Below are 25,202 nucleotides of genomic sequence, written 5' to 3'. Positions count from 1 at the left end.
CAGTGTCACAGTCACCTGTTTGTTCCATGGGGCCCCACAGTGTCCCAATGCTCTCCTTGGCTCCATCAGGCCCCGTGGTGTCACAACAGCCCCTTCATTCCATGAAGCCCTGCAGGGTCACAAAGGTCTCTGTAATTCCTTGAGACCCCACAGTGTCACAAGGTCCCCTCTGTTCCATGTGTCCTGCACTGTTACATAAATCCTTAGTTCCATGGGGTCCTGTAGGGTCACAATGGTCTCCTTGGTTCCATGGTACCACAATTGCCACAATTTCCATGGTACCACAACTGTTCCTTGGGCCACGAGGCCCCACAGTGTCACAATGGCCCCTTGCTTCCATGACACCATGTGGTGTCACAATGATCTCCATGATTCCATAAAGCCCTGCAGTGTCACAATGGAACTTTGGTCACTGAGGCTCCACCGTGTCACCATGGCCCCTTGGATCCCACGAGGCCCCACAGTGTCACTGTGGTCCCCTTGGTTCCACAAAGCTCTGAAGTGCCACAATGGCCCTTTGGTTCTAGAAGGCCTTGAAGTTTCAAAATGTTCTCCATGGTTTCATGAGTGCCCCGTGTCATGACAGACTCTTGGTTCTGTGAAGTTTTTCAGTGTCACAAAGGCCCCTTGGTTCCATGAGGTTTGGCAGAGTCACAATTCACTCCTTGGTTCCATGAGGCCCTGCTGTGTCACAATGCCCATGGATCCATGAATTTCCATAGTGCCCCCATGGTGTCCTTGGATCCACAGGATCTCAATGGTCTCCTTGGTACCATCCTGCCCCAATGTCTCAAAGGCTTTTTGTTTCCACGAGGTTCCACAATGTCACAAGGGTCTCCTTGGTTCCACGAGTGTTGTGGCAGAGCGGGGGAGCGGCGCGGCACCGGGGGGAAGGAGCCGGTGGGCGTGGGGCGTGCGCTGGTGCCGCGACCTTCCAGAGAAGCGACTTTAGAGAGACGTCCTGGTGGTTACAGGCACATTCCTGCTCTCTGGAGGACAGTGATTTCAGCTCTCTTGTGTGAGCCCCGCTTCTGCCCACGGTGGAGAGAGGGATGGGAGCCACGTGTGGTGATCCAAGGTGGAGTTTATTCCTTCTCAAAGGGTCCAGGGACGAAATGGCTCCAAGGGGCAGAGGGAGAGGGTTTGATATAGGAGAGCCAGGGGTCAGGGTAGAACAACTAATGAATCATCTGAGGGCACAGGGACGGGGGGAAGGGGGAAGGACCAATAGGCTACAAATATTTTACATGACACAGGCATGCTAGGGGAAACATTATAACCATTATGAAGAAGGAGTGCATAAGGGCATTCCCTCCATGGGAGAGAGGCAGGGTCTTTCTCTGCAGGGCTTTCAGCCTCCACAGGGATTAATGAAACCACCCAAGGTCCATTGTGACATTGCAGGCCCTCATGGAACAATGGAGATTATTATGACACAGAATTAACAAGGTTGGAAAAGATCTTTGAGATCATCAAGTCCAACCTGTGACCTCATCAACTAAATCATGGCTCTGAGTGCCACATCTAGTCATTTTTTAAATGCTGCCAGGGAGAGTGAGTACACCACCTCCCTGGGCAAAATATTCCAATTCCCAGTCACTCTTTCAGTGAAGAATTCTTTCCTGATGTCAAAACTAAACTACCCCTGGCTCATCTTAGGACTGTGTCCTCTCATTCTGTCAGTTGTTGCCTGAGAGAAGAGACTGACCCCCACCTGACTACAACCTCTGTTCAGGGAGTTGTAGAGAGTCCCACTGGAGACCATTGTAGCCATTGGGACCATTGTAGCACAGCAAGGCCTCATGGAATCACGGGGACCACAGTGACAGTGTGGGGCTCCAAGGGACAAAGGGCCATTGTGACACCGTGGAACCAAGGAGAACTGTGTTACACGACAGGGCATCGTGGAACCAAGGAGATAATTTTTACAATTTGAGACTTTGTGTAACCAAAGGGCCATTGTGGCATTTCAGGGCATTTTGGAACCAAGGGGACCATAGTGAAACTGTGGGGCTCAGTGAAACCAATGGTCTGTTGTGACACTCTGGGGTCCCATGGAATCAATGGTCTGTTTTGACACTACAGGGCCTTATGGGATCATGGAGACTACTGTGACACTACAGGTGATGCCTTGGAGTGGATACCTAGCACAGAGGCTAGACAAGGTAAAAAGAATAAAGTGGGTATTTATTAAAGGACTTCAATTGATGCCTTGAGGAGCTGGAACAGAGGCTACCCACAGAATTAAGGAGAATAAAATGGGTATTTATTATGAGGCCTATGAAAGGCCTACAAAATACACACCCTAGCAATATAAGTGCCACAGTCGTGGCCCCTTCCTGGATGGCTCCAAGATGGAAGGAAAGGAGGAGTTGGTCACAAAACCTTACAATTTTATAGGTTTTGGTTAATTTGCATGAACCCACCCTCCACCTCTCCATGTAATCTGTGCTTAGGGCCTGAAGTTTGGAGAAACTGTCCTTGAGTTCTTAACTAGAATAGGACTGTTTTTCCTTCATCACCCTAGCACATCAGAAAAGCACATCCAAGGAGAATAGGAAAACTTGAAACTAAAGGCATCAGTGGGGCCCCATGGAACCAAGGGAACATGGAACAGGCCTGGCTGGCTGGGCCTCCCAGGGGCCACCAGGCATGTCTGGATCACCTTGGCATGTTGAGGGGTGCTGCTCATCAGCCCCTAAAGCACTGGGGCTCTGGGCTTTCCTTCCTGTGGGAAAGAACTGTCCTTGTTCTCCAGGTGTCCATGGCCACAATTGGGATTCCTTCTCCAAATTTCCATCTATGCAAAGATTGTTCCCAGATGAAATCTGCCAGGAGAGACAGATCTGGTGCCTTGGCCACCTTGGAGCCATCTCTCATCTGCCTTTGAAGCACTGGCACCATGTGCTTTCCTTTCTCATGGGACAAAAATCACCTTTCACATCCTGGCACCCTTGGCCAAATTTGGAGTCCACCTCTAGAATTCCCTAGATTCAAGGAAAGCTTCCAGACCAAAGCTGCCATGACTGACAAGTGTGGCTGGCCTTGGCTTTTTGGGAGCTGGCTCTCATCTGTGTTTGAAACACTTGTGCTCCTTTCTTTCCTCTCTTCTATACCAGGCACCCACAACTAAAATTGGGATTCCTTCTCCAAAAATCCCTGTGTCCAAGTGTTTCCCCCAGATGAAAGCTGCCAGGGCAGACAGGTCTGGCTGCCCATGGCAACTTGGGGGCTGCCTCTCTCCTGCTTTTGGAACACTGGGGCTCAGTGCTTTCCTTCCAATGGTAAAGAACCCTCCTTATTCTCAAGGTGTCCGTGGTCAAAATGGAGACACAGCCACCAAAATTCTGTATATCCAAGAACTTCTCTGTGACAAAAGCTGCCAGGACAAACACATCTGGCTAGCTTGGCCTCCCAGGAGCCACCTCTCACCTGCCTTTCAAACACTTGGGCTCTGTGCTTTCCTTCCTATGGAAAAAAGTCCCTCTTCTCAATGCAGAAGTGGCCAAAATTAGGATTCTAGCTCTGAAATTGCCTATATCCAAGGGTTGCTTTCAGACAAAAGCTAGAAGACAAGAGGCGTGGCCTGGCCTTGGCTTCTGAGAGACACCTTTCATCTGCTCATGTAACGACACTGTTCCATGATTTCCTTCCTATGGAAAAGAACTGTCCTTCTCTTCTAGATGTCCATGATTGAAATTGCTATTCTGCCTCTAAAATTACATCTATTCGAGGATTACTCCCAGAGAAAATTTGCCAGCACTGTCTAATCTGACTGTCCTTGGCCTCTGGTGACTGCCCCTCATCTGCCCCTGCAACACTGGGGCTCGGTTGTTTCCTTCCTATGGAGACCATTGTGACATTGTGGGGACTCTGTGGCCCCAAGGACATCACTGTGGCCCTGCTGGGCTGCATGGTCCCAAGGGCCCAGTGTGAAGCAGCAGGGCTTTGTGGAACCAAGAGGCCATTGTTGCATTCCAGGGCCTGGTGCAGCCCAAGGGCCCTTGTGATCCTGCAGGGCACCGTGGATCCATGGAGACCATTGTGGCATTGCAAGGCCCCACGGAATCATGGAGACCATTGTGACACTGTGGGGCTCCTGAGAACCAAAGGGCCATTGTGACCCTGCAGGGTCTCATGGAAGTAAGGGGCCATTGTGACCCTGCAGAAGCCAGGAGAACATTATGACAGTGTTGGGCCCCATGGAATCAAGGGGACATGGAACAGATCTGGGTGGTTTCGTTTCCCAGGAGCCACCTGACAGGTCCAGTTCATGCTCGAATGTTGAACTCTGCCTTCCAACAGCCCCAGGAGAACTGGGGCTCTATGATTTCCTTCCTATGGAAAAGATCCATCTGTCTTTTCAGGTGCCCACGGCCAAAACTGATACTTCCTCTGAAAAATTCCCTATATGCAAGGTTTCTCCCAGAGAAAAGCTGCCAGAACGGAGAGCTCTGGCTGACCTTGGCCTCTAGTGATCATCTCTCACCTCAATAAAGCCTTGAGGAAGTTGTTTGAACAGGTTTGACTACTGGAAAATCAAGGAGACTCTCATCCTCTGAAAACTTCAGATGCTCTTCTGATCATATGTGTCTTTTTTTGTTCTACTGTATTATGCATGAATTATTTTTTTCATCTAAAAATAGTATTCTTATCACTCTGCCAGTGTTATCTGACAAACAAATCATCTGCTACATATGGATGCAGGTGTCCTGGGTTTGGGCAAATTTGGGGGAAAACCTCCAGAGGGAGCCCCCAGACAGCAAACCCCACAACTCCTCCCCCCCCACCACCGGGTTCGGGAAGAATTTCCTCAGAGAAGAGTGGGAGAAAAAACCTGTTTATTTAACAAGCAAGACACTCCCCAGCACAGGGAAAAAGACAACAACAGCTGACAAAAAACTCTTACACCGTTCTGAAGGGATGACAAGCTCAGTCTCTCTGGCGAGTGGTCGCTCAGTTATCAGTCTCTGGCGCTGGGGAATGACTGCTTCAGGTGACAGAGTGCAGACTGCCGGTGTTTCTTGGGGTTTCCCAGGTCCCCGTCCGGAACAGGTTCAGATGGTATCCAGGAGAGGGAGGGGACGGGGTGGAAGAGAAAACAGTCCAGGGAAAAGGTTGGACTGCTTAGCTGAACTAACTAATAAGCAAAAAGCAAGGGCAAAGTGAAGGAAAGAAAAAGAGGCAGAAGCGAGCAAGCAGGCAAGCAAGCAGGCAAGCAAGCAGGCAAGCAAGCAAGCCGAGCTATAACCTCTCCTAAACATAGACCATGGGGGAGGTAAGCCGGCTGATAACAAGACAAAACAAAGCTTCACTCTCAGAGTCAGTTCTGGAAGCACAGGACATAATACCAAAAATAATCAGAACACACGATTGGAGATAGAAACACCATAACATCACCCTAGGACAGCAGGTCACCTGTATAAGCAAGAACAGTAAAGAATGCAGCAGGAATGATTTGTCTCTGCTCCCATCTGTCCCATCTCCTCTGGAGCTGGAGGTGCAGCCGTGGTGCCCACAGCAGCCCTGGGGCTCTGTGCCCCATGGCCTCCCTGCTGGGCAGCCTCTGCCAGCTCCTGCACAGCCCGTGGCACCTGTGGGCCTGCACTGACAGCCCTGCCCCGGGCTCTGCCGGGCTCTGGGCCAGCACAGAGGCCGGGCAGGGCTGGCCATGGCCGGCAACAGGCCCTGAGCCCCGCAGGAGGATGGAGCTGGGCCACAGCCAAACTCAGCCCAGGCCAAAGCTGGGCTCAGCAGCCAGGGCTGGCAAGGGCTGGGGACAGAGGCTGGCGCTGACAAATGTCCTGGGCCCCCTCCCTGCTCTGTGCATGCCACCAAGGGCACAGAGCAGCCTCCTCTCTGGGCCACTTGCCTGTTTGCAATGCCTTGCCCAGGCGCTGGCCCTGCCCCACAAGGCCTGGGCTGAGTCGTGCCCCTGCCCGCTCAGCCAGGCTGACATGGACACTGCTGCTTTCTCTGGCAGGCTCTCTCAGGCCAGCCCAGCTCCCTGCAAGCTGTGCCAGCTGCCCTGAGCTCTGTGCAGCACCAAGGGCCTCTCCCCAGCACAGCCCAGCCGGCTCTGGCCCCACAGCTCTGCTCAGGCCAGGGGGCTCTGGGCAGTGGCCCCACGGCCTCAGCCCCTGCCAAGGGCACAGCAGCAGCTGCAGCTGCGAGAGGACTCAGCCCCAGCCATGGCCAAGCTGCTTGGCCAAGGCAAAAGGAGGCTCCCTGGGTGCCCTGCTCCCCTCTCCCTCAGCTCCTGACAGCTCTGCAGCCCCTCCTGCCATCCCATCTGCCCAGGCCAGCACAACAGCCCCGGCCTTGGGGCCCTCCAGAGCTGCTCCTGCTCCAGGCCCAGGGCCCATCCCAGAGCTGGGGCAGCCACAAAGCTGTGCCCATTTCTGTTCATTGCTGCTCTGATCAGGATGGATCTTCAGCCACTTGGAGGTTGCTGATGAATTTCACTACTCCAGAGGCCTCTTCTTTCTTGAGGTCTTCAGTTGAGAAGTTCCGTGACAACGACTAATTAACATTTGTTCAAAACACCCAAATAAAATAAGCTCCTGGGAATAATTCAAATCTTCAATTCTTCTGTGGTTAATTAGACAGATTTCAGAAGTGCATTCAAAGAGAATATACTATATTGAAAACAATATAGAAAAAATTGTTTTGTTTTCTTTTCCTGTTAGTAGATTGGTATCAGCAATCTCCTGTTGATATTGATCCCCAAAACCTCCTAATGCAGTCTAAACAGATACAAAATCAAGACCCTTTATGGCTGACAATCAATAACACGCTGTCTCTACCCCCACCCCACCATTTCCCCCATCCAACCCCTGGCACTCAGAGCAGCCTTGTGCAAATCTGAGCTTCCTGCACCCCAGGCTGTGCCTGCAGCTTTCAGCTCCTTGGCACCAACTCCCACCTGCTTTCCTTGCAGAAGGAGCTGCCCCAGACACAGAGGGATGTTCATTTATTGTCAGCAAACAAACCAAGGGAAGGCACAGCTCCCTAAAAACCAAAAGTCATTCCTGTGCTGGATATTTCATCCACTTTCCACAGCAGACAGTCTCAGAGCAATGGACAACACGTTCTGTGCCCAGCACAGATCCCAAGATGACCCAAACCCTCCCTGCCCCGATTCTGCCCAGATTTGCTCTTTGCACACTCAAGTCACACGCTGAAGTCCCGAGCTCCCTGCATGGCCAGAGGGAGGAAAAGAGAGAAAGTGGCTGAAGAGCTCTCTTGTGCACAGCTACAGCTGCACTAATGCCAATCTTCTGGGCTCACAGGAACTTGATCCCACAGCCTGTGCAGCATCTGTTCCCTGGGCAGAAATCTGGCTGGATGGGCAGGCCCAAGGAGTGCTGGGCAATGGAGCCACATCCAGGGCTGTGCCCAGGGCTCAGGGTTGGGGCCAGGGCAGTGAAATCTCTTTGTTGCTGATGTGGATGAGGCCATGGAGGACACCCTCAGTCAGGGTCCAGGTGAGGCCAAGCTGGGTGGGAGTGTGGCTGTGCTGCAGGGCAGGAAGCTCTGCAGAGGGATCTGGACAGGCTGGAGCCATGGGCCCAGGACAATTGGATGAGGTTCAGCAAGGGGTTGATTTGTGGAACATCCTTGGGGGAGGCTGCAGAGCTGGGGCAGGGGGGACCCAGGGGAACAGGGGACCCTGCTGGGCACGAGCAGCAGGGGAGACTTCTCTGGGGGGGAAACTGTGAGGGGGGGCTGGGGCAGAGTGACCAGCCCAGTGACCTCAGGCATCCCCCTGGGATGTCACACAGCCCTGCTGATGTCACAGCCTGCTCTGTGATGTCACTGCACTCTGATGTAACACAGCTGCACTCTGTCACAGCCCACTCCGTGATCTCATGGCCCACTCTGTGATGTCATTCTGCCTCCCTCTATGATGTGAGAGTCTTCCATGTGAAGTCACAGCCTGCTCTGTAATGCCACAACTTACCCTGTGATGTCACAGCTGGCTCTCTGATGTCACACCACCACGGTGTGATGTCACACAGTGCCCTCTATCATGCCATAGGTGATCAATGACCTCACATAACCCACTCTGTGATGCCACAGCCCCTCTGTGACATCACAGCCATTCTCTGAGGTCACTGCACCCTCTCTGGGACATCCCCCAGTGTCACCTTTGTGGCGTGGGGGAAGGGCGATCTCCAAGTGCATTTGGGCCCCTGTGCCTGCAGCCCCCAGTGCCTGGAGGTGCCCAGCAGCTCCCGCAGCCTGCAGAACCTCTGAGCCACCCCCGACAGCCACAGGTGTCTGCCCTCATCCCAATGGACCTGGCACCGCTTGGAATCCTGGCTGGAGCGCGGCTGTGGAGCGACCACTGGGCTCAGAGAGGTGGAGACCCCCGGGAGCCCCCAAACCCCTCCTGCCCCACAGGTGCCCCTGGCAGCCCCAGGCCTGTGCCAGGTCCCGTGTCACTGTCCCCGTGGGTGGCAGGGCTGTGTTTCCCCCTTGGGGATGGGGCCCTGCACAGTCCCGGCCCCCCAGACCCCCGGGGGTGCCATGGGGGTCTCACCTGGGAACTGTCCAAGGCCTGGGGGCTGTGGCACAGCAGGGACACCCCCGGGGCACCTCCGGCCGCCTCCAGCTCAGTCACATCCCACTTGGCCCTGCCAAGGGCAGGGACATCTGTGGTCCCTCTCGAGGACACCCCAGGACCCCCTGTGCCCACCCCTTTGCCCACCCCTCACCACGGTGTCCCCAATCCCCGCAGGTCCCAGGGTGCCCAGGGGGCTGGATGGGGACCTGTCCATCCCAGGGGGATTCTGTCACCTCCCTTCCCCTATTTAGTGGTTTTGGTTTTCCAATTGAAGAATTCCCAGACAATATACAAATTTATGAGTCTAGCACTGGCTAAATTGCCTGTGCACCCACTAGAATTATTTACTCATTTCCTGCCGTGAAATGTGATTAGGAGGAAGGCAAAACAGGCTCAAACTTTAAAGAGTACTAAGAAAAACTTTATTATTGGAAACGATAAGAAAAAATAATAAAACTCAGAATAAAACTTGTAGAACACTCCACCTACCCCCATAACATCTTTTGTTTCTCTCTGACAATGTACAGAAACAATTCAGTCAGTTTGCCATCTTTTTCAAAAAAAATATTCCACTAATTTACTTGGGAGTGGAGACTTCTCTCTTCAGTCTATGGAGATTTCTCCACAAGCATTATTGAGGACCATATTAACTTATGGGGCACACTTTAAGGATTATAACAGTTTGAACAAAAACTCTTTTCATCTTTGAAAACAGAAGTCTTCCTCCATGTTCTTGTTCTTGTTCTTGTTCTTGTTCTTGTTCTTGTTCTTGTTCTTGTTCTTGTTCTTGTTCTTCTTCTTCTTCTTCTTCTTCTTCTTCTTCTTCTTCTTCTTCTTCTTCTTGTTCTTGTTCTTCTTCTTCTTCTTCTTCTTCTTCTTCTTCTCCTCCTCCTCCTCCGGGGGGCAGCAGAATCTTCTCTTCTCTATTCAAACTGATGGGATCACAGCCATTTCAACATCTGCTCACTTTAGCACAAATGCCTCTGCTCATATCTACAGTTAAAACATTCACATCCACGCCATAATATCTATGTGTTATAGGGAATCAAGAGTCTCTTCTCCGTACTTAAAAAGAGAAAAATTCAATCCATGACTCTCTTTCTTCCTTCATCTGGGATCTGACTCTTCCTTTTGTCTGACCTTGGTGTTTTCATGCTGTTTCTGTGTGTATCATCATCTTGGTCCTTTTCACACCAGCCTAGAAGTAAACAGGTCCCCGGGTGAGCAATGATCAGATGGATTTGAACACGTACAAAGGATCCCAGCCAATTCATTGAACCCTAAGTGCAGATGCATCCTTGGCCCGGGAAATGGCTGTGTTGAGACCTCAACCAATCACATGGGTATATCCAGGACATTCAAACCCTCGATTTCAGAAGGGTCCTGAACAATAAAGAAAGCTTTTGTCATATGGGTAACTGAGAGTTCATGTCGTCTCTGCCTCCAACCATGACCCAATTAACGTAATAGGTGTGGTCAGTCAGTGTGGGCATCATGGGTGGTCATTGGGGGTGGCAGTGGGTGAGATCAGTGGGTTGTAGTCAGTGGATGTGGTCAGTTGGCGGGTCATTGGGGTGTGGTCAGTTGGTGTGGTCTGTGAGTGTGGTCAGTGGGTGTGGCCACTGGCTACAGTCCGTGGATGTGGTCAGTTGGGTGGTCAGGTGGGAGTTGTCAGTCGGGTGGTCAGGGGATGTGGTCATTGGTGTGGTCATTGATGTGGTCAGTGGGGGTATGGTCTGTTGGTTTGTCAGTGGAGTGTGGTCAGTGGGGGTGGTCAGTCAGGTGGTCAGAGGGTGTGGCCATGGATGTGGTCAGTGGGGATGGTATTTGGGCACGGTCAGTGGAGTGTGGTCAGAGGGTGTGGTCATTGAGGTGGTCATTTGGTGTGGTATGTGGGTGTATGGTCAGTTGGGTGGTGACTGGGGTGTGGTCAAGGGGTGTAGCCAGTACGTGTGGTCAGTGGGAATAATCAGTAGTTGTGGTCAGAGTGTGTCATCAGTGGATGTGGTCAGTGGGCTGTGGTTGGTGGGTGTGGTCAGTGGATGTGGTCAGTGGGTATGAGCAGTGCAGAATGTTCATTGGGTATGGTCAGTGGGTGTGGTCATTCGAGTGGTCATTAGGTGTGGTCTGTGGGTGTATGGTCAGTTGGGTGGTGATTGGGGTGTGGTCAAGGGGTGCAGCCAGTACGTGTGGTCAGTGAGAGTGGTCCATGGTTGTGGTCAGTGGGAGTGGTCAGTGAGGTGTGGTCGGTGGGTGTGGTCAGTGAAGGATGGTCACTTGGTGTGGTCATTGGGTGGGGGCAGGTGGTGTGGTAAGTGGTGGTATGGTCAGTTGAGTGGTCACTGGTTGTTGTCAATGAGCGTGGTCAGTGTTTGTGGTCAGTGGGTGTGGCTATTTGGTCTGGCCAGTGGGGGTGGTCAGTGGGAGTGGACAGTGGGAGTGGACAGTGGGAATGGACAGTGGGAAGTGGTCAGTGGGTTTGGTCAGTGGGGATGGACAGTGGGGTTGGTCAGTGGGTTTGGTCAGTGGGAGTGGACAGTGGGAGGTGGTCAGTGGGTTTGGTCAGTGGGTTTGGTCAGTGGGGATGGGCAGTGGGAGGTGGTCAGTGGTTGTGGTCAGTGGCACAGCGGTCAGTTCTGTGGTCAGTGCGTGTAGTCAGTGGGGTGAGGGCATTGGTTTCTGTGCAGTGAGTGTGGTCAGTGGTTGTGATCAGTGGGTGCAGTCAATTGTGCACACACTGTTAGAGACCTAGAAAAATTACAGCCAGGAAAATCATTCCCAGGCTGGAGTTTCTCCTGGTTCTCTCACAGATCTGTTCCCAGGCTGATAGCTTGTTCAGCTCCGGTAGGGAGACGTTCCCCATGGATGATAATTTGGTCAAAATAGAATGGAATTAATAACATTGGATTAACACCTGGTAGCAACCGTGGGACTCATTCTGAAGTACTGTCCCAGAGGCGTTTTCTCAATTATGCAATGAGCTACTGTCTTGTCTTAGCTCTGCAGAACATCCTATAAGTGTGAATCGTGCTCTCAATCGTGTCTCCTTCCTATCCTGAGGGATGACCATGTAGCTGTGTGTCTTATTTCTGCTGCTCCAAAGTGTAAAATCCCTAACGGACAGCTACAGTCAGTGGGTGCAGTCAGTGGTTGTGGTAAGTGGGGTGTGGTCACTGTTTGTGGTGAGTGGGGGTCATCAGTGGGTGCAGTCAGTGGTTGTGGTCAGTGGGGTGTGGTCACTGTGGTGAGTGGGGGTCATCAGTGGGTGCAGTCAGTGGTTGTGGTCAGTGGGGTGTGGTCACTGTTTGTGGTGAGTGGGGGTCATCAGTGGGTGCAGTCAGTGGTTGTGGTCAGTGGGGTGTGGTCACTGTTTGTGGTGAGTGGGGGTCATCAGTGGGTGCAGTCAGTGGTTGTGGTCAGTGGGGTGTGGTCACTGGTTGTGGGCAATGGGTGTGGGCAGTGGTGTATGGTCAGTGGGTGTGGACAGTTGGGTGGTGTCCTGGTTTAGGACAAATTTGGGAGAAAACCTCCAAAAGGACCTCCCCGAAGCAAACCCAAGCAGCCCCTCCCCCATCCAGTTAGGGAAGAAATTTCCTCAGAGAAGTGGAAAAAACCTGTTTATTCAACAAATCAAAAGCACTGTCCAGCACAAAAAAATGAACAATAGCGAACAACAAAACCTCTCGCTGCTCTGAGGAGCTGACAAATTCAGAAAGTCTCCTGTGGTGGTAGCTGGGCTCAGTCTGGCATCAGTCCCTCTGGCGCTGGAAAATGCCACTGCCCAGTGGGCCGCAGGTGCAAGATCCTGGTGCTTCTCTCCGGGTCCCCAGTCCTGAGCAGGTTCAAATAATTCCAGGAAAAAGAAGGAAAAAACTGTCCAGGGAACTTCTCTGCTTCAATTAGTCAAAATCTAGCTAAAAGCAAAGGAGAGCTCTCTCCTGCTCTCCACCACAGTGACACCATCCAGGAGACAAAGTGATGAAACTCCTATCTCTATGTCTCTGTCACTGTCTTTCTCTCCTCCCACCTCTATTCCATGTCTATTTCTCTCTTTGCCATTCTGTCTCTCTCTCATTTACTCTTCAATAAAACCCATCCTATTGACTTTGGCACATGGTCTCATTTGCACCCTAACTGAGGCAGAGCCATTTCTGATCATTTCAATCAGTGGATCAGAACAAGGGGCTGGAAGCCCTCCAGTCTGGCTGCTGCTCCATGCCACTTCCAGGGCCTTGGGCTGCTGAAGGGCTGCTGGGCTGGGCCCTTTGTGACACAGGGGTGTTCTATCGGGTTCCTGGGTGATGAGGGACATTCTGTTGTCCTGGTGACATGGCACAGCCCCAACCTGCAGGGCTATAGAAGGGGCCCAGGGCCCTGCGCTGCCCAGTGCCAGGAGTGCCACTCACTCAGGAGGAAGCAGCTCCCGGGATCTCTGTGTGCCAGACGTTCTGCACTGCACATGGAGCACGAAAACGTGAACCCCAGCTCCAAAGCAGCCAGCCCCATGGCCAGCAGGCTGGAAGACCAGGCCCTCAGCGGGCAGGGGCTGGCAGCAGGTGACAGCTCAGGCCTGGTAACATGCAGCAACGATACCAGCAGCTGCCAAGAGGGATCCCAAGGGGAAAGCTGCATTGGGCAGGTGCTGTCCCCACAGAAACCAGCATGTACCATCCACAGTGCCATGAGGAAGCGTGCACTGGGCATGAGCTCTCCCCACCAGAAGAGGATGAGGGGGATGGAGTGAGCGTCCTCGAGCTGTGTGAAGAGCGGGCAGAGAGAGAGCACAGATGGGCAGGTCTGTCAGCAGGCAGGGAAGATGCTAGGTAGGATCCCTGGCCGTCTTCCTCCAACTCCACGAGCGAGTGAGAGCAAGCAAGAGAGCCCAGGCCCCCCTGTCCCACCTTTCCTTTTCTGCTCCTACCCTGTTCCCCAGCTCCCTTCGAGAGAAAACTATTGCTACTAAGCTGTAGCCACAAATAGTTAGCATAAAAATGGGAAAAATTCCACAGAAAGGAAAGGGAACAATTCAACCCCCAACAGAACCCCAGGAACTGGTAGCCATACGTGTGTCTATCTATAGAGGTCCTGTCTTTCTGTTTCTCTCTTTCCTCTTCTTTTAATGCTCTTTATATGGAACAGTTTTGGGTACATGAACAAGTTAATTGTGTAAAGGTTTCTAGGTTAAATGGGCTGTTAGTGAAGTTCCTGTTATAGTAAGGTTTTTATGTTGAACTGGATGTTGTAATAAATCCTTTTCCAAAGTTCCTTGATTTTCTGTACTTTGCCAGTAAAAATTTGTGTCATTTTGACATCTTCAGATTATCTGGCTGGTGTTTCTCCTGTGGACCAAACTCGAGTAAAAGAACCTTTGGTCACCCCCAGCATTTCAGTGTTCTGCGGTGTTACAGCCCCACAGGCTCAGCATGGCCTCTTGTTTCCATCAGGCCCTGCTGTGTCACACTGGCCCTTGGTTCCATGAGCATCTGGAGTGTCACACAGCCTGATGACATTTGTCCTTGCTGCCTCTCCCATCCCAGTGCCCCAGGAACAGCCCCAAGCCACCTGTGAGGGACAGGCCCTGCTGGCCCAGGCCTGGGCTCAGGCCTTGGCCTTTCTGCTTCCTCCACCCAGCCCAGGCCTTGCTCAGCATTGCAGTTCCCTGCTCACAGCCTCGGGCTCCTGCAATCCTGCCCTCAAGGATCTGCTCTCACCACTCCCTGGGGAGCCTTTGGCACTCCCTGCCCTCAGTGTGGCCACTGATGCTCCAAGGGACTTGGAGTTTTGCTTCTGACTCCTTGAGCAGCTTCTTCAACCTTCTCTCAGTGCCTGGGGGTCCTGCACTCAGCCCCAAATCCACCCTGGGGATCATTAAAATACAGAAAACCCTCAGGAGCTCTTTGTCTTCTTTCCAATGTCTTCCAGTCTCCAGGCCTTGTGCAGCTGCTTGGAGTTCAGTTTGGAGTTTACTTGAGGAGGAAGATTTCAGTGTGCAGCTCATTACTTTTTCTTTTTTTTTATCGAGCATGGTTTTATTTTTCAATTCAGAGAAATCCTGATAGAAGCATTCCCCAAGTGATCTTGATCCTGAATTTCTCCTAAGCTGGTCTGCATACACAGAAGAATGAGCCCCTTGCAGGCTGACCCTGTTTGGACAAGCTGCTCCCCAAGCCCAGCCTCACCGTGTCTGACATGGCCCAGCTGGGACTGACATCCCTGGCCCTGCACCAGAAGCCCTTCCCCCTGAACTCTGCAGCTGGCTGTCCCTGCCCACTGCACCATGTCCCACCTGCTCTCCTCAGGGCTCTGCCTGCATCCAGGCCCAGGACAAGTATTCCTGTTTGTGAGGAAAGAAGGGAAAAGCCTGAGCAGGTTTCCTAAACGACAAACCCCCACTGTAGAAGCACATGATGAGTACAAGCTGCCTGGAATGATGACACCTTTCTACTAGGGACAGTGGGACCAGAAATGATGTCTGGATGCAGAATTCTCAGAGTCTTCCAGCTGAATTCTCTGTCCCTGTCCTTTCCCTGCATCTCTGTTGCAGATGGAAGCTGCTGGTGCCTTTCTCAGCTGTGACCTCTCTTTTGAATGCAGACAGATGTTCCCAGGTGTGTTAAGCAGGTGCTTTGCAATGTTTGTGCAAAGCTTTGGTGTGCTCATGGAACCAAGGGGACCCTTGTGACACAGCGGGGGCTGATGGAACCAAGGAGACAATTGTGACAGTTGAGAGCCTCACAGAAACAAGGCTCCATTGTGACGCTGAAGGCAATTACGGAATCCACATCACTGTGACACAGCCAGGCCACGTGGAACCAATGGTCCCTGATGACAATGCAGATCCAAGGAGACCATGGTGACACTATGGGACCGCATGGATCCAAGGGGCCACTGTGACACTGAAGAACTTCATGGAAGCCAGGGTGCAGTGTGACACAGCGGTGCCTGATTGGAACAAAGGAACCACTGCTGACAGCCCAGAAACTCCTGGAACCAAGGGGCTGTGGTGACACAGCAGGGCCACATGGAACCAAGGAGACCTGTGACATTTAGGAACCTCATGGAACCAAGAGTCCACTATGACACTGCAGAAACAAGGAGACCATTGGGACGTTGTGGAAGCTCCCAGAACCAAGCAGCCCTTGTGACACTCCAGGGCCTCGTTGAAGCAGGGAGACCACTGTGACAGTCCAGAACGTCATGGAACTAAGGCTCTCTTGTGACACAGCAGGCTCCCATGCAACCAATTGTCCATTGTGACAATGCAGATCCCAGGAGACCATGGTTACACTACGGAAGCTCATGGAACCAAGGGTCCATTGTGACAAAGCAAGGCCTTGTGGGACCAAGGAGAGCATTGTGACGTAATGGAACCTCGTGGAACCAAGGGTCCATTGTTAGAGTCCAGAACCAAGAACAGCATTGTGACAGTCCAGAACCTCATGGGACCAAGATTCCCTTGTTACACAGTGGGGCTTCATGGAACCAAGGAGCCAGTGTGACACAGCCAAGCTGCATGAAACCTATGGTCCAGAGTGATACTGTGGATCCAGGGAATTGATAAAGCAAGCTCTGTTTATTCTCTGTTACAATGGCTTTTTATACTCTTAGCAAGCAACTTATACAGCTGTCACATTTTGATTGGTGTACACAGATCTCTACATTAATGTTTCTTTTTGCCAGGGTTCTTCCTTGTTCTCATGAGAAACTTCTCTAAAGTTACATAGAGCAGGATGGCAAGATTACAGTGTCCTTGTCACATCAGCACACATTGCAACACTTGTGAAATGATGAACAGCCTGTCTTGGTCTGATAAACAAGGGGATTGTTCAAACGATGCCTCCAAAGACCCATGGCCCTGATCAGCAAGCCATTCCTCAACAATTCCCCCTTTCTCTTTTTGTACAACCAATGCTCCTTGAGTAGCTGCTGCTGTAGCATCATTTAACATTCGTCACAAGCATTGAATCAAACAAGGCACACAAATAATCACAATCAATACAATTATCCCTATGGTGATCAGGTGCTGTACCAGGCTGGTAAGCCATGGTCCCAAACCCAGGGATTTCAGCCATCCTTCCAGGCCTAACCCATCCTGAATTTGGAGCTCTTTAGTAAGCCGCTTAAGCTCTGCTAATTGCTTATGAATTGACTGAGAGTGATCAGTCAGGTTCATGCAGCACATCCCTTCAAATTCATCACAACCATGCCCTTGAGCTAACAGTAAGAAATCAATTGCTGCCCGATTCTGTAGTGTAGCATGTCTAACAGAGTCCACATCTAACAAAAGATCTGACAAGGCTCGTGATGTTGCATTGGTTTGCTTTGCAAGCCAACAGCCTAACCTGTTGAGGGTTGCTAAGGCACCTGAGGAAGCAACTGCGGGTGCTAAAGCTGAAGCTGCTATTATTGCACCAGGAGACCAAAATTTAACATTGTCTCTACATTCACTGCTAAATTGGTGAGTCATACGTTTTGCTCTGTGATGTCTGGATACATTTAAAATCATAGATGTATTTGGTGTCAACAATGACAATCTCCCCAGTGTACAAGGTCCACCTCTCAGCCAAGAAGGAATTCCAGACCAAGCTCTATCACCACAAATAAGAAAGTATCCAGGTGGTAATTGAATGGGAGTATTGCTTGACACAGATCGATTGGGAGCTGTATAACCACACCAAAGTGACTCATTGCCATATACCAGTAAGGAAGAATTAACACTAACAGCAGATAAATTACAACCTGGGTCTTTGCATTTGTCCAATTCAAGTTTACACAGCCATCCGCCTTTACAGACCCTAAAAGCTCCAATTCTTGAGGTTTTGTGGAGGCTGTAGGGAGATGCAGTGCCCATTGATCCCAGCTCTCAAGGGTAGCATTCAAATTAGAAGAATTACATGTTGGAATGCCAGGAGGACAGGGCCATATCTCAGCCGATGCTGTCCGGCCCCAGACTATCGGGCCCCTTCACTGCTGGCCGTGTCCACTTGCTCGGCACCCACAGAGGACCTGTAGGGGTAAGCACACACATAGAACCACGGCCAACATAGCGAACCTCTGCTGGGCCTTTCCACATCCCTGACACAGGGTCCCTGTATAACACAAAAAAGGGTTTTCCTCTTTACTTTTTGTATCCTCAAGTCCACTATGAACATATGCCACGGGAACATTCTGTTTAGCAAATATACAAAGGTAATTCATCACAAACGGTGCTTTGGCTAGTCTTTCTTGCACATCTGTTATGTCTTGAAATTTTCCAAGGTATAACTTTAAAGTCTGATTTGCTCATTCCACAATTGCCTGTCTGGTAGGGGAATGAGTAACCCCAGTGGGATGCTGTGTACCCCAAAGCTGACAAAATTTTCTCAGCCTTTCACTGACATAGGCTGGACCATTTTCCATCATTAATTGTTTAGGAACCCCCATGGCTGCAAAGCAGTAAGTTAAGTGTCGAGTCACGTGTAAGGCCCTTTCTCCAGTTTGTGCCATGGCCCAAATAAAGTGACTATATGTGTCCACTGTAACATGCACATATTTGAGTTGGCCAAATTCCGATACATGTGTAACATCCATTTGCCATACTTCATTCGGGCCTAAGCCTCGAGGATTAACCCCAACACCGAGACCCGGACCATGATGGCTACAGGTAGGGCATGCTCGGACTATTCCTCTGGCCTCCTCCATCGTGATGTTGAAATACTTGTGTAAGCCACGGGCATTTTGATGAAATGTAGCATGAGCTTCACGGGCCTTGGTGAATTCATTAATTTGCTCTGACACAGAGACCAATTGGCCTGCACTCATATTGCCTTCTCCCAAACCTTGGGTTCATTTGTGGCTTCTAATATGCAAGGCAGAATATGATTTCTTCCTTTGATTGATGCATGCTTGCAGTTGTCTCAACAGCTCAAAAAGCTGAGGGTTCTGTATGTCCTTGATTCTGGCATCTTCAATTCTTGCAGATACAGCCACATACAGAGAGTCAGTTATAACATTTAACCTGTCTCTTGGCCATTTTTTAAAAGACCAAACAACTGCTCTCAGTTCCAAAGTTTGTAAGGAGTCTTCAGTCTCTGCTTGTAAAATGATATGATGCCATTTAGAGCCATCATGCCACGTGGCAGCAGCACGCTGTGATTTTCTTCCTGCATCAGTAAAAACTGTAACTGCTCCTTGGAGAGGCTGTGCACTATATTTTGGAATCTGTAACCAGTTCTGCTGGCTCATCCACTTAAGCACTGAAACTTTAAGTGAGCTGACATTGATGTCCTGTGCTTCACTCAGGAGACTAGTTTGTAACAGTTGAGAATTCCGCAGGTACCACTCCAGCTCTTCTCTTTGAAGAGGCAAGTAGATGGTTCCAGGCTCCTTGCCCAACACCTGCACTATTCGAGTTCTTCTTTTACAAATAAGTTCAGCCAAGTCCTCAACTTTTTGCTGGATCGTTTTTCATGATTGTAGGTGTGGAAATAGCCATTCAAGAACTTTGACCTCCTCTTGCTCCCGCTTTTTCTTTTTGTGCTGCTTAAGTGCACCAAGCAACTGTGATGGCCCAATTAGAATGGTAAGATCAATTGGAAGGTCAGGGTCAAGATGATCGACCACTTGCCGTGCAATTATAGTGCTCAACTGCTTAATCATGTTATTCTGCAAGGGCGAGAGCCTTACTGGAGCAGTGGGATCAGTTCCTTTCAACAGTGGTCACAAAACTTCCAACTGTTCATTAGTAATCCCAACCACTGGTCGTAGCCACTGTGAGTCTCCCATGAGTTTTTGTCCATAATTTAAACTTTTTATGTCCATTTTGATAGTTAACTTTTGTGGCCTAATTGTGACGTTATCAATTTTCCATCCCAAATATTTCCACGTAGGAAAACGCTGAACTTTTTCTGGGGCAATTGATAAACCCTGTTGCAGCCACTGTTGAGTCAAGAATTTCTCTTGTTGTGGATTCAAGGGTTGTTTCTGAGCCACTGATATGTCATCCATGTAGTGGTAGATCATGGCATCTGGCCATGCAATTCGAATGGGTTGTAATGCACGAGCCACAAACAGCTGACATAGAGTGGGACTGTTCTTCATTCCTTGCAGTAGAACCACCCATTCAAAGCTCTGGGCAGGTGCTTCTCGATTAATGGATGGAACTGTAAAAGCAAAACGCTGTGTGTCCTCTGGATGTAAGTAAATTGTGAAAAAACAGTCTTTGAGATCCACAATCAGTAAATGCCAATGCTCTGGGATCATTGCTGGATTAGGCAGTCCAGGCTGCAAGGCTCTCATGGTCTGCATCTCTGCATTCACTGCTCTTAAGTCATGCAGCAAGTGATATGTCCCAGATTTTTTCTTTATCACAAAAATAGGAGTGTTCCATGGACTTGTGGATAATTTAAAATGTCCTTGATTTAATTGCTCCTGAACTAACATCTGAACCTGTTGTAGACTTTCCTTTTCCAGTGGCCACTGGTCGATCCATACCGGCTGATCAGTCAGCCATTTCAGCTGAATCGGGAAAGTCCATCCAATGGCCCCGAGGGAAAAGGTCTCTCTGTTGTTAGGACAAAGCCTAAAGAGGTCAGCACATCTCTTCCAATCAGTGCATTAACCTTTTCTGGCAGTGGCATTATGGTGACATAGGTAGAAACAGTTTTGCCATCTATAGTAACTTGGACTATATCTCGGCTTCGCTGTGCAATAGCAGCTCCACCCACACCTTCTACTCCTCCCATCATTCTTTGTAGTGGACATTGTGGTGGCCAAACCAATTGGCAAATGATAGTCAAGTCCGAGCCGGGGTCTAAAAGGACAGGAAGACGTAGAGTTTGTCGGCCACACTTAATAACTGCATTTACAACAGGACGATTTTCCATTGAAAGTATCAATAATGCAAGTCCACCTGTAGATCCAAATCCTTTCCCATCTCATTTCCTTATTAGCTGGAGTCATTGCCACTGTTAACTGCTGCATAGGTATAAACTGTGCGATCCTGATTCCTTTAGGGATATACATTGGTGGGAAATGTGTTTGAACCATAATGCAGATTTCTCCATTATAATCCACATCAATAAGTCCAGGTAATACAAAAAGTCCCTTCATGCTGCTGGAGGACCGACCCAATAACAATGCTCCATGGGCTTGGCGTCCAATAATCAATGGTCCTTTTAGTCCAGTGGGACCTTTCTGTGGTCTGTTGTCGATCAGGGTGCCGTCTATTGCGGTTGCCAGGGCCAGTCCGAGGCTCCCTGAGGTGGCGGGTTGGAGCCTGGCTGCTGATTGCACTGGCAGGCGCAAGGTGGCGCTGTTGTCACCTGAGCCGCTGTTGGGGTCTGCGAGCCGCCACTTCTCGCTCTCAGTCCATCGTTTTTTGACTTTCGGCGACAAGCTTCCAAGCTGTGGTTATTCATTTGGCACTGTGGGCACCACACCTTTTGTACTTTGCATTGATGCCGCAGGTGTCATCTGCATCCACAGCGATGACACTTGTCCTTGGACCGTGGGACTCCTTCCTTTCGAGGTGAGTTCAGGCGAAGAGGAGCGAGGGCTGCTGCGAAAGCTTGTTGCTGTGTCTGCACCAAATCTTTCCCTAATTCCTTCACTGCTTCCACTAACAAGGCTTGATGACCTACGGGCACTCTGCTCATTCTGTCTAACATTTCCTCAACTGAAGCATCAGCCGGCAATGTCACTAGTATGTTCCTTGTAAAAGGGTTAGAATTCTCTAACACACACTGTCTCAGCAATGCCCCTTTCATCCATTCCTGAACATCTGCACTATTTATTGCCCCTGTCTCATTTACGGTTTGTCACAACTGCATCAGCAGTCTCCAGTCAATAGCATAGTATTCTCCAGCAAGTCCTCCCTCACTCGGTGTATATACAACTGGGAAGGCTAAAATATCCTCCCTTATATCCGCTACAAACTTCTAATCCTGATTCTCAATTGCTGTTCTTTGAATCGCTTTCCAGTTTACTGGGGAAATCTGAGCACTGCCCTTTTTTCTTTTCTCAGTCCCTTTCTTATTTCTCTCACTTCTCATGCTAATCAAACAGTCATTACCATCCCCATGATCTCTGGCTGCCTCCTCGTCTATCTCAGCCTCCTCCCCTGGGGACAATGAATCATTATCCTCATCACTATCCATCCGCGGGGCAGAGGGTCGTGCACGATCGGTCTCTGACTCCGGTTGGCGGCTAACTCGCACCGGACCTCCCGTCGGAGGAATAGGCACGGACTGAACTCCTAACTTCAGTCTGCCTGCATCCGACTCTGCAGCAGCTGTTCCTGCATTTAAGTGAGAGGATGCCACTGCAGCAACCTGCTTCTCAGTTAAATGCCTCTGCAAGCACTTTGTTATTGCCCGCCAAGGTTTCATAAGATTTTTAGGTGGATTAGAGTCATCTATAACCATATCCCACAATACCTGACCAAATTTATTCCACTCATCTACCACAAACAAATCTCCACTGTCCTTAAAAAATCCTGATGCCTTTTCAAAGGCAATCAGACCTGCCAGTTCTATTTTGAGGTCAATATCCTTTACTCCCCATTTTTCTAAAAAAGCGTATAAATAAATGAAAGGCTACCTCATTATCCATTTCATCCATAGCCGGCAACTGTCCCTTACATGTATAGAAATGTGCAGCCTTTGCAGGTTTAGCCCTTCCTCAGACGGTGAACTCCTCCTGTAAGGCAGTTCAAGCACAGATCAGGATTCTTACACCAGCGTCACCCGATCTTCCACTTCCCGGTCGCTGCTACCGGTGCTGCTCTGATCTCCCTTCGCTAACCAGAACAAGGAGTGGGGGTCCCTGTTCCGGGCGCCAAACTGCAGGGTGGGGCGAGTGACGGCGAGGGGAGGCATGCAGACAATCAATATGATTGATAAAGCAAGCTCCGTTTATTCTCTGTTACAATGGCTTTTTATTCACTTAGCCAGCAACAAGTACAGCAGTCACATTTTGATTGGTCGCACACACATTTCTGCCTTGCTGCTTCTTCTTGCCAGGGTTCTTTCTTGTTCTCATGAGAAACTTCTCTAAAGTTACATAGAGCAGGATGACAAGATTACAGTGTCCTTGTCACATCAGCACACACTGCAACACTTGCAAAATGATGAACAGCCTGTCTTATTCTGATCAACAGGGGGATTGTTTGAACAATGCATCCAAAGACCCATGGCCCTGATCAGAAAGCCATTCCTCAACAGTGGCCTCAGCAGATGAGCCTGCGGGCTACGGCCTCCCCCAGCCCCAGCCTGGCCCAAGCTGATTTTCAGGACAGCTCCAGGACGCTGACTCCATCTCCATCTTCTTCTGGTGCTGAGAGATCCTGCCCAGAGCACCTTTCCTCATGGCACTCTTCAGGGTAGATGTTGGTTTTGGTGGGGAACAGCCCCTGCTCAATGCAGGTTTCCCCTTGGGATCCCTCTTGGCAGCTGCTGGTATCGTTGCTGCATGTTACCAGGCCTGAGCTGTCACCTGCTGCCAGCCCCTGCCCGCTGAGGGCCTGCTCTTCCAGCCTGCTGGCCATGGGGCTGGCTGCTTTGGAGCTGGGGTTCTCCTTTTCCTTCTCCATCTGCAACTGTGTGGCACACAGAGATCCCGGGAGCTGCTTCCTCCTGAGTGAGTGGCACTCCTGGCACTGGGCAGTGCAGGGCCCTGGGCCCCTTCTATAGCCCTGCAGGTTGGGGCTGTGCCATGTCACCAGGACAACAGAATGTCCCTCATCACCCAGGAACCCGATAGAACACCCCTGTGTCACAAAGGGCCCAGCCCAGCAGCCCTTCAGCAGCCCAAGGCCCTGGAAGTGGCATGGAGCAGCAGCCAGACTGGAGGGCTTCCAGCCCCTTGTTCTGATCCACTGATTGAAATGATCAGAAATGGCTCTGCCTCAGTTAGGGTGCAAATGAGACCATGTGCCAAAGTCAATAGGATGGATTTTACTGAAGAGTAAATGAGAGACAGAAACAATGACAGAGAGAGAAAAACCAAAATGGAATAGAGGTGGGGGGAGAGAAAGAGAGTGACAGAGCCAGATGAAGTAGAAAACCTCAGCACTCTGTGGATCCCAATGGAATTCTGCTCTCTGATGGAGACCATCCCCAGATCCCTTGGAGATGGATCCCAGTGGCATAGTGTGGATGCTCTACATCTCTGTCTTCTTGGTGCTCAGGGTGCCCCACAAACACGGAGTTCTGGGGGTCCATACACTCTTGGGCCAGGGGGGAAGGCCCAGGTTCCTCCCCTGGCAGGGACAAGTCTGACACAGGCTCTGGCAGCAGCCTCTGGCTCTGCTGCATCCCTTTGCATCAGGAGCAGTGCTCTGCTGCAAGGCCTCAGCAGTGAGTCTGGGCAGCGCTTTGGGGCTCTGGGATGGATTCTGGCCCCTCCTCAGGTGTCCCTCACGGCCATGTGCCGTGGATGTGGCCTTCCCGGGCTGGGCATTTTCCAGCGGAGCCAGTTTGTGTGAGGGAGGATGGGTGTTGAGTGCCTGTGAGAAGAGGTTCCCCCACAGCCCCAGAACTCTCGTCCTCCCTGGCTGGCTGTGGGCAGTGTGTGCAAAGGTGGCCTCAGCAGATGAGCCTGTGGGCTACGGCCTCCCCCAGCCCCAGCCTGGCCCAAGCTGATTTTCAGGACACCTGCTGGCTTTGGCTTTCTTGGGATACATTCTCCTGCCTCAGTGCTGTGTCCTTGTCCCTAGAGCAGAGAGAATTGATCAGTGGTGTCACCTTTATGGTACCTCAGGTGCTGTTTGGCAGCTCAAGTCCCAGGCCAAAGCTGCAGTCAGGTGAAGGAGGGGTGGGCTGGGCTGGTCTCAGCCTCTTTATTCAGGAGTGGATTTTTGAGTTCCTTCTGAACCCAGACTATACTGCGACTCTAGAAGATGTGTGGATGTGTATTTTAACTTGATAACATTAATAGAAATTATTATTATAATCATAAATTTGTTATTTTTATTATAATTATTTTCTACTACTTCTATTTCTTCGTCTTCCTCTTCCTCCTCTTCTTCTTCGACTTCTTCTTCTTCTTAGTGTCTATATTATTCTTCTTATATCTATGCTTAAAATTATTATTAGTTTTACTACTCCCACTAATTCTTCATTTTAGTATTTCTATTATCATTCTTCATATAGTTATTTATTTTCTTCTTATTGTAACTATTTCTTCTTATGTGCTTCTTCTTGTTCTTCTAACTGTACTTGTACTTGTACTTGTACTTCTTCTTCTACTTTTACTGGTACTTCATATTTATTCTTATATTCTTATGATCTTATTCTGCCTATATGCCTTATGGTTATATATGCCTTAAAATGCCCTGACCAGTTCCTCTTCATCTTTGCTTTCTTTCCAGCCGCTCCATGTCCTTCCTAAATTGGGGGCCCAGAACTGGACACAGCACTCGAGGTGCTGCCAAACCAGTGCTGAGCACAGGAGAAGAATCACTGCCCTGCTCCTGCTGGCCACACCATTCCTGATCCAGGCCAGCTGCCATTGGCCTTCTTGGCCACCTGGGCACACTGCTGGCTCATGTCCAGCCTGCTGTCCATCAGTGTCCCCAGGTCCCTTTCTGCCTGGCTGCTGTCCAGCCACTCTGTGCCCAGCCTGGAGCACTGCAGGGGTTGTTGTGGCCAAAGTG

At 50.3% G+C, this 25,202-nt stretch overlaps 1 protein-coding gene and 1 pseudogene across 1 annotated transcript; one reads left to right on the top strand and one right to left on the bottom strand.

The window, feature by feature from the left end:
* Nucleotides 1-16,520: 16,520 nt before the first annotated feature.
* On the bottom strand, nucleotides 16,521-17,614 carry LOC148217408 (syncytin-2-like). The gene is given in 3 exon segments (XM_088158608.1): nucleotides 16,521-17,306; nucleotides 17,309-17,505; nucleotides 17,596-17,614. Coding segments are annotated over 3 exon segments (1,002 nt in total).
* A 585-nt stretch (nucleotides 17,615-18,199) lies between these two features.
* LOC148217407 (serine/threonine-protein kinase pim-1-like) overlaps nucleotides 18,200-25,202 on the top strand; it is a 28,037-nt pseudogene continuing 21,034 nt past the window's right edge.

The sequence above is a fragment of the Sturnus vulgaris genome, unplaced genomic scaffold, assembly GCF_052056855.1.
Source record: "Sturnus vulgaris isolate bStuVul1 unplaced genomic scaffold, bStuVul1.hap1 Scaffold_84, whole genome shotgun sequence".
Classification (NCBI taxonomy): domain Eukaryota; kingdom Metazoa; phylum Chordata; class Aves; order Passeriformes; family Sturnidae; genus Sturnus; species Sturnus vulgaris.
The sequence above is the reverse complement of the archived record's forward strand: the minus strand, read 5'-3'. Positions and strand labels throughout refer to the sequence as shown.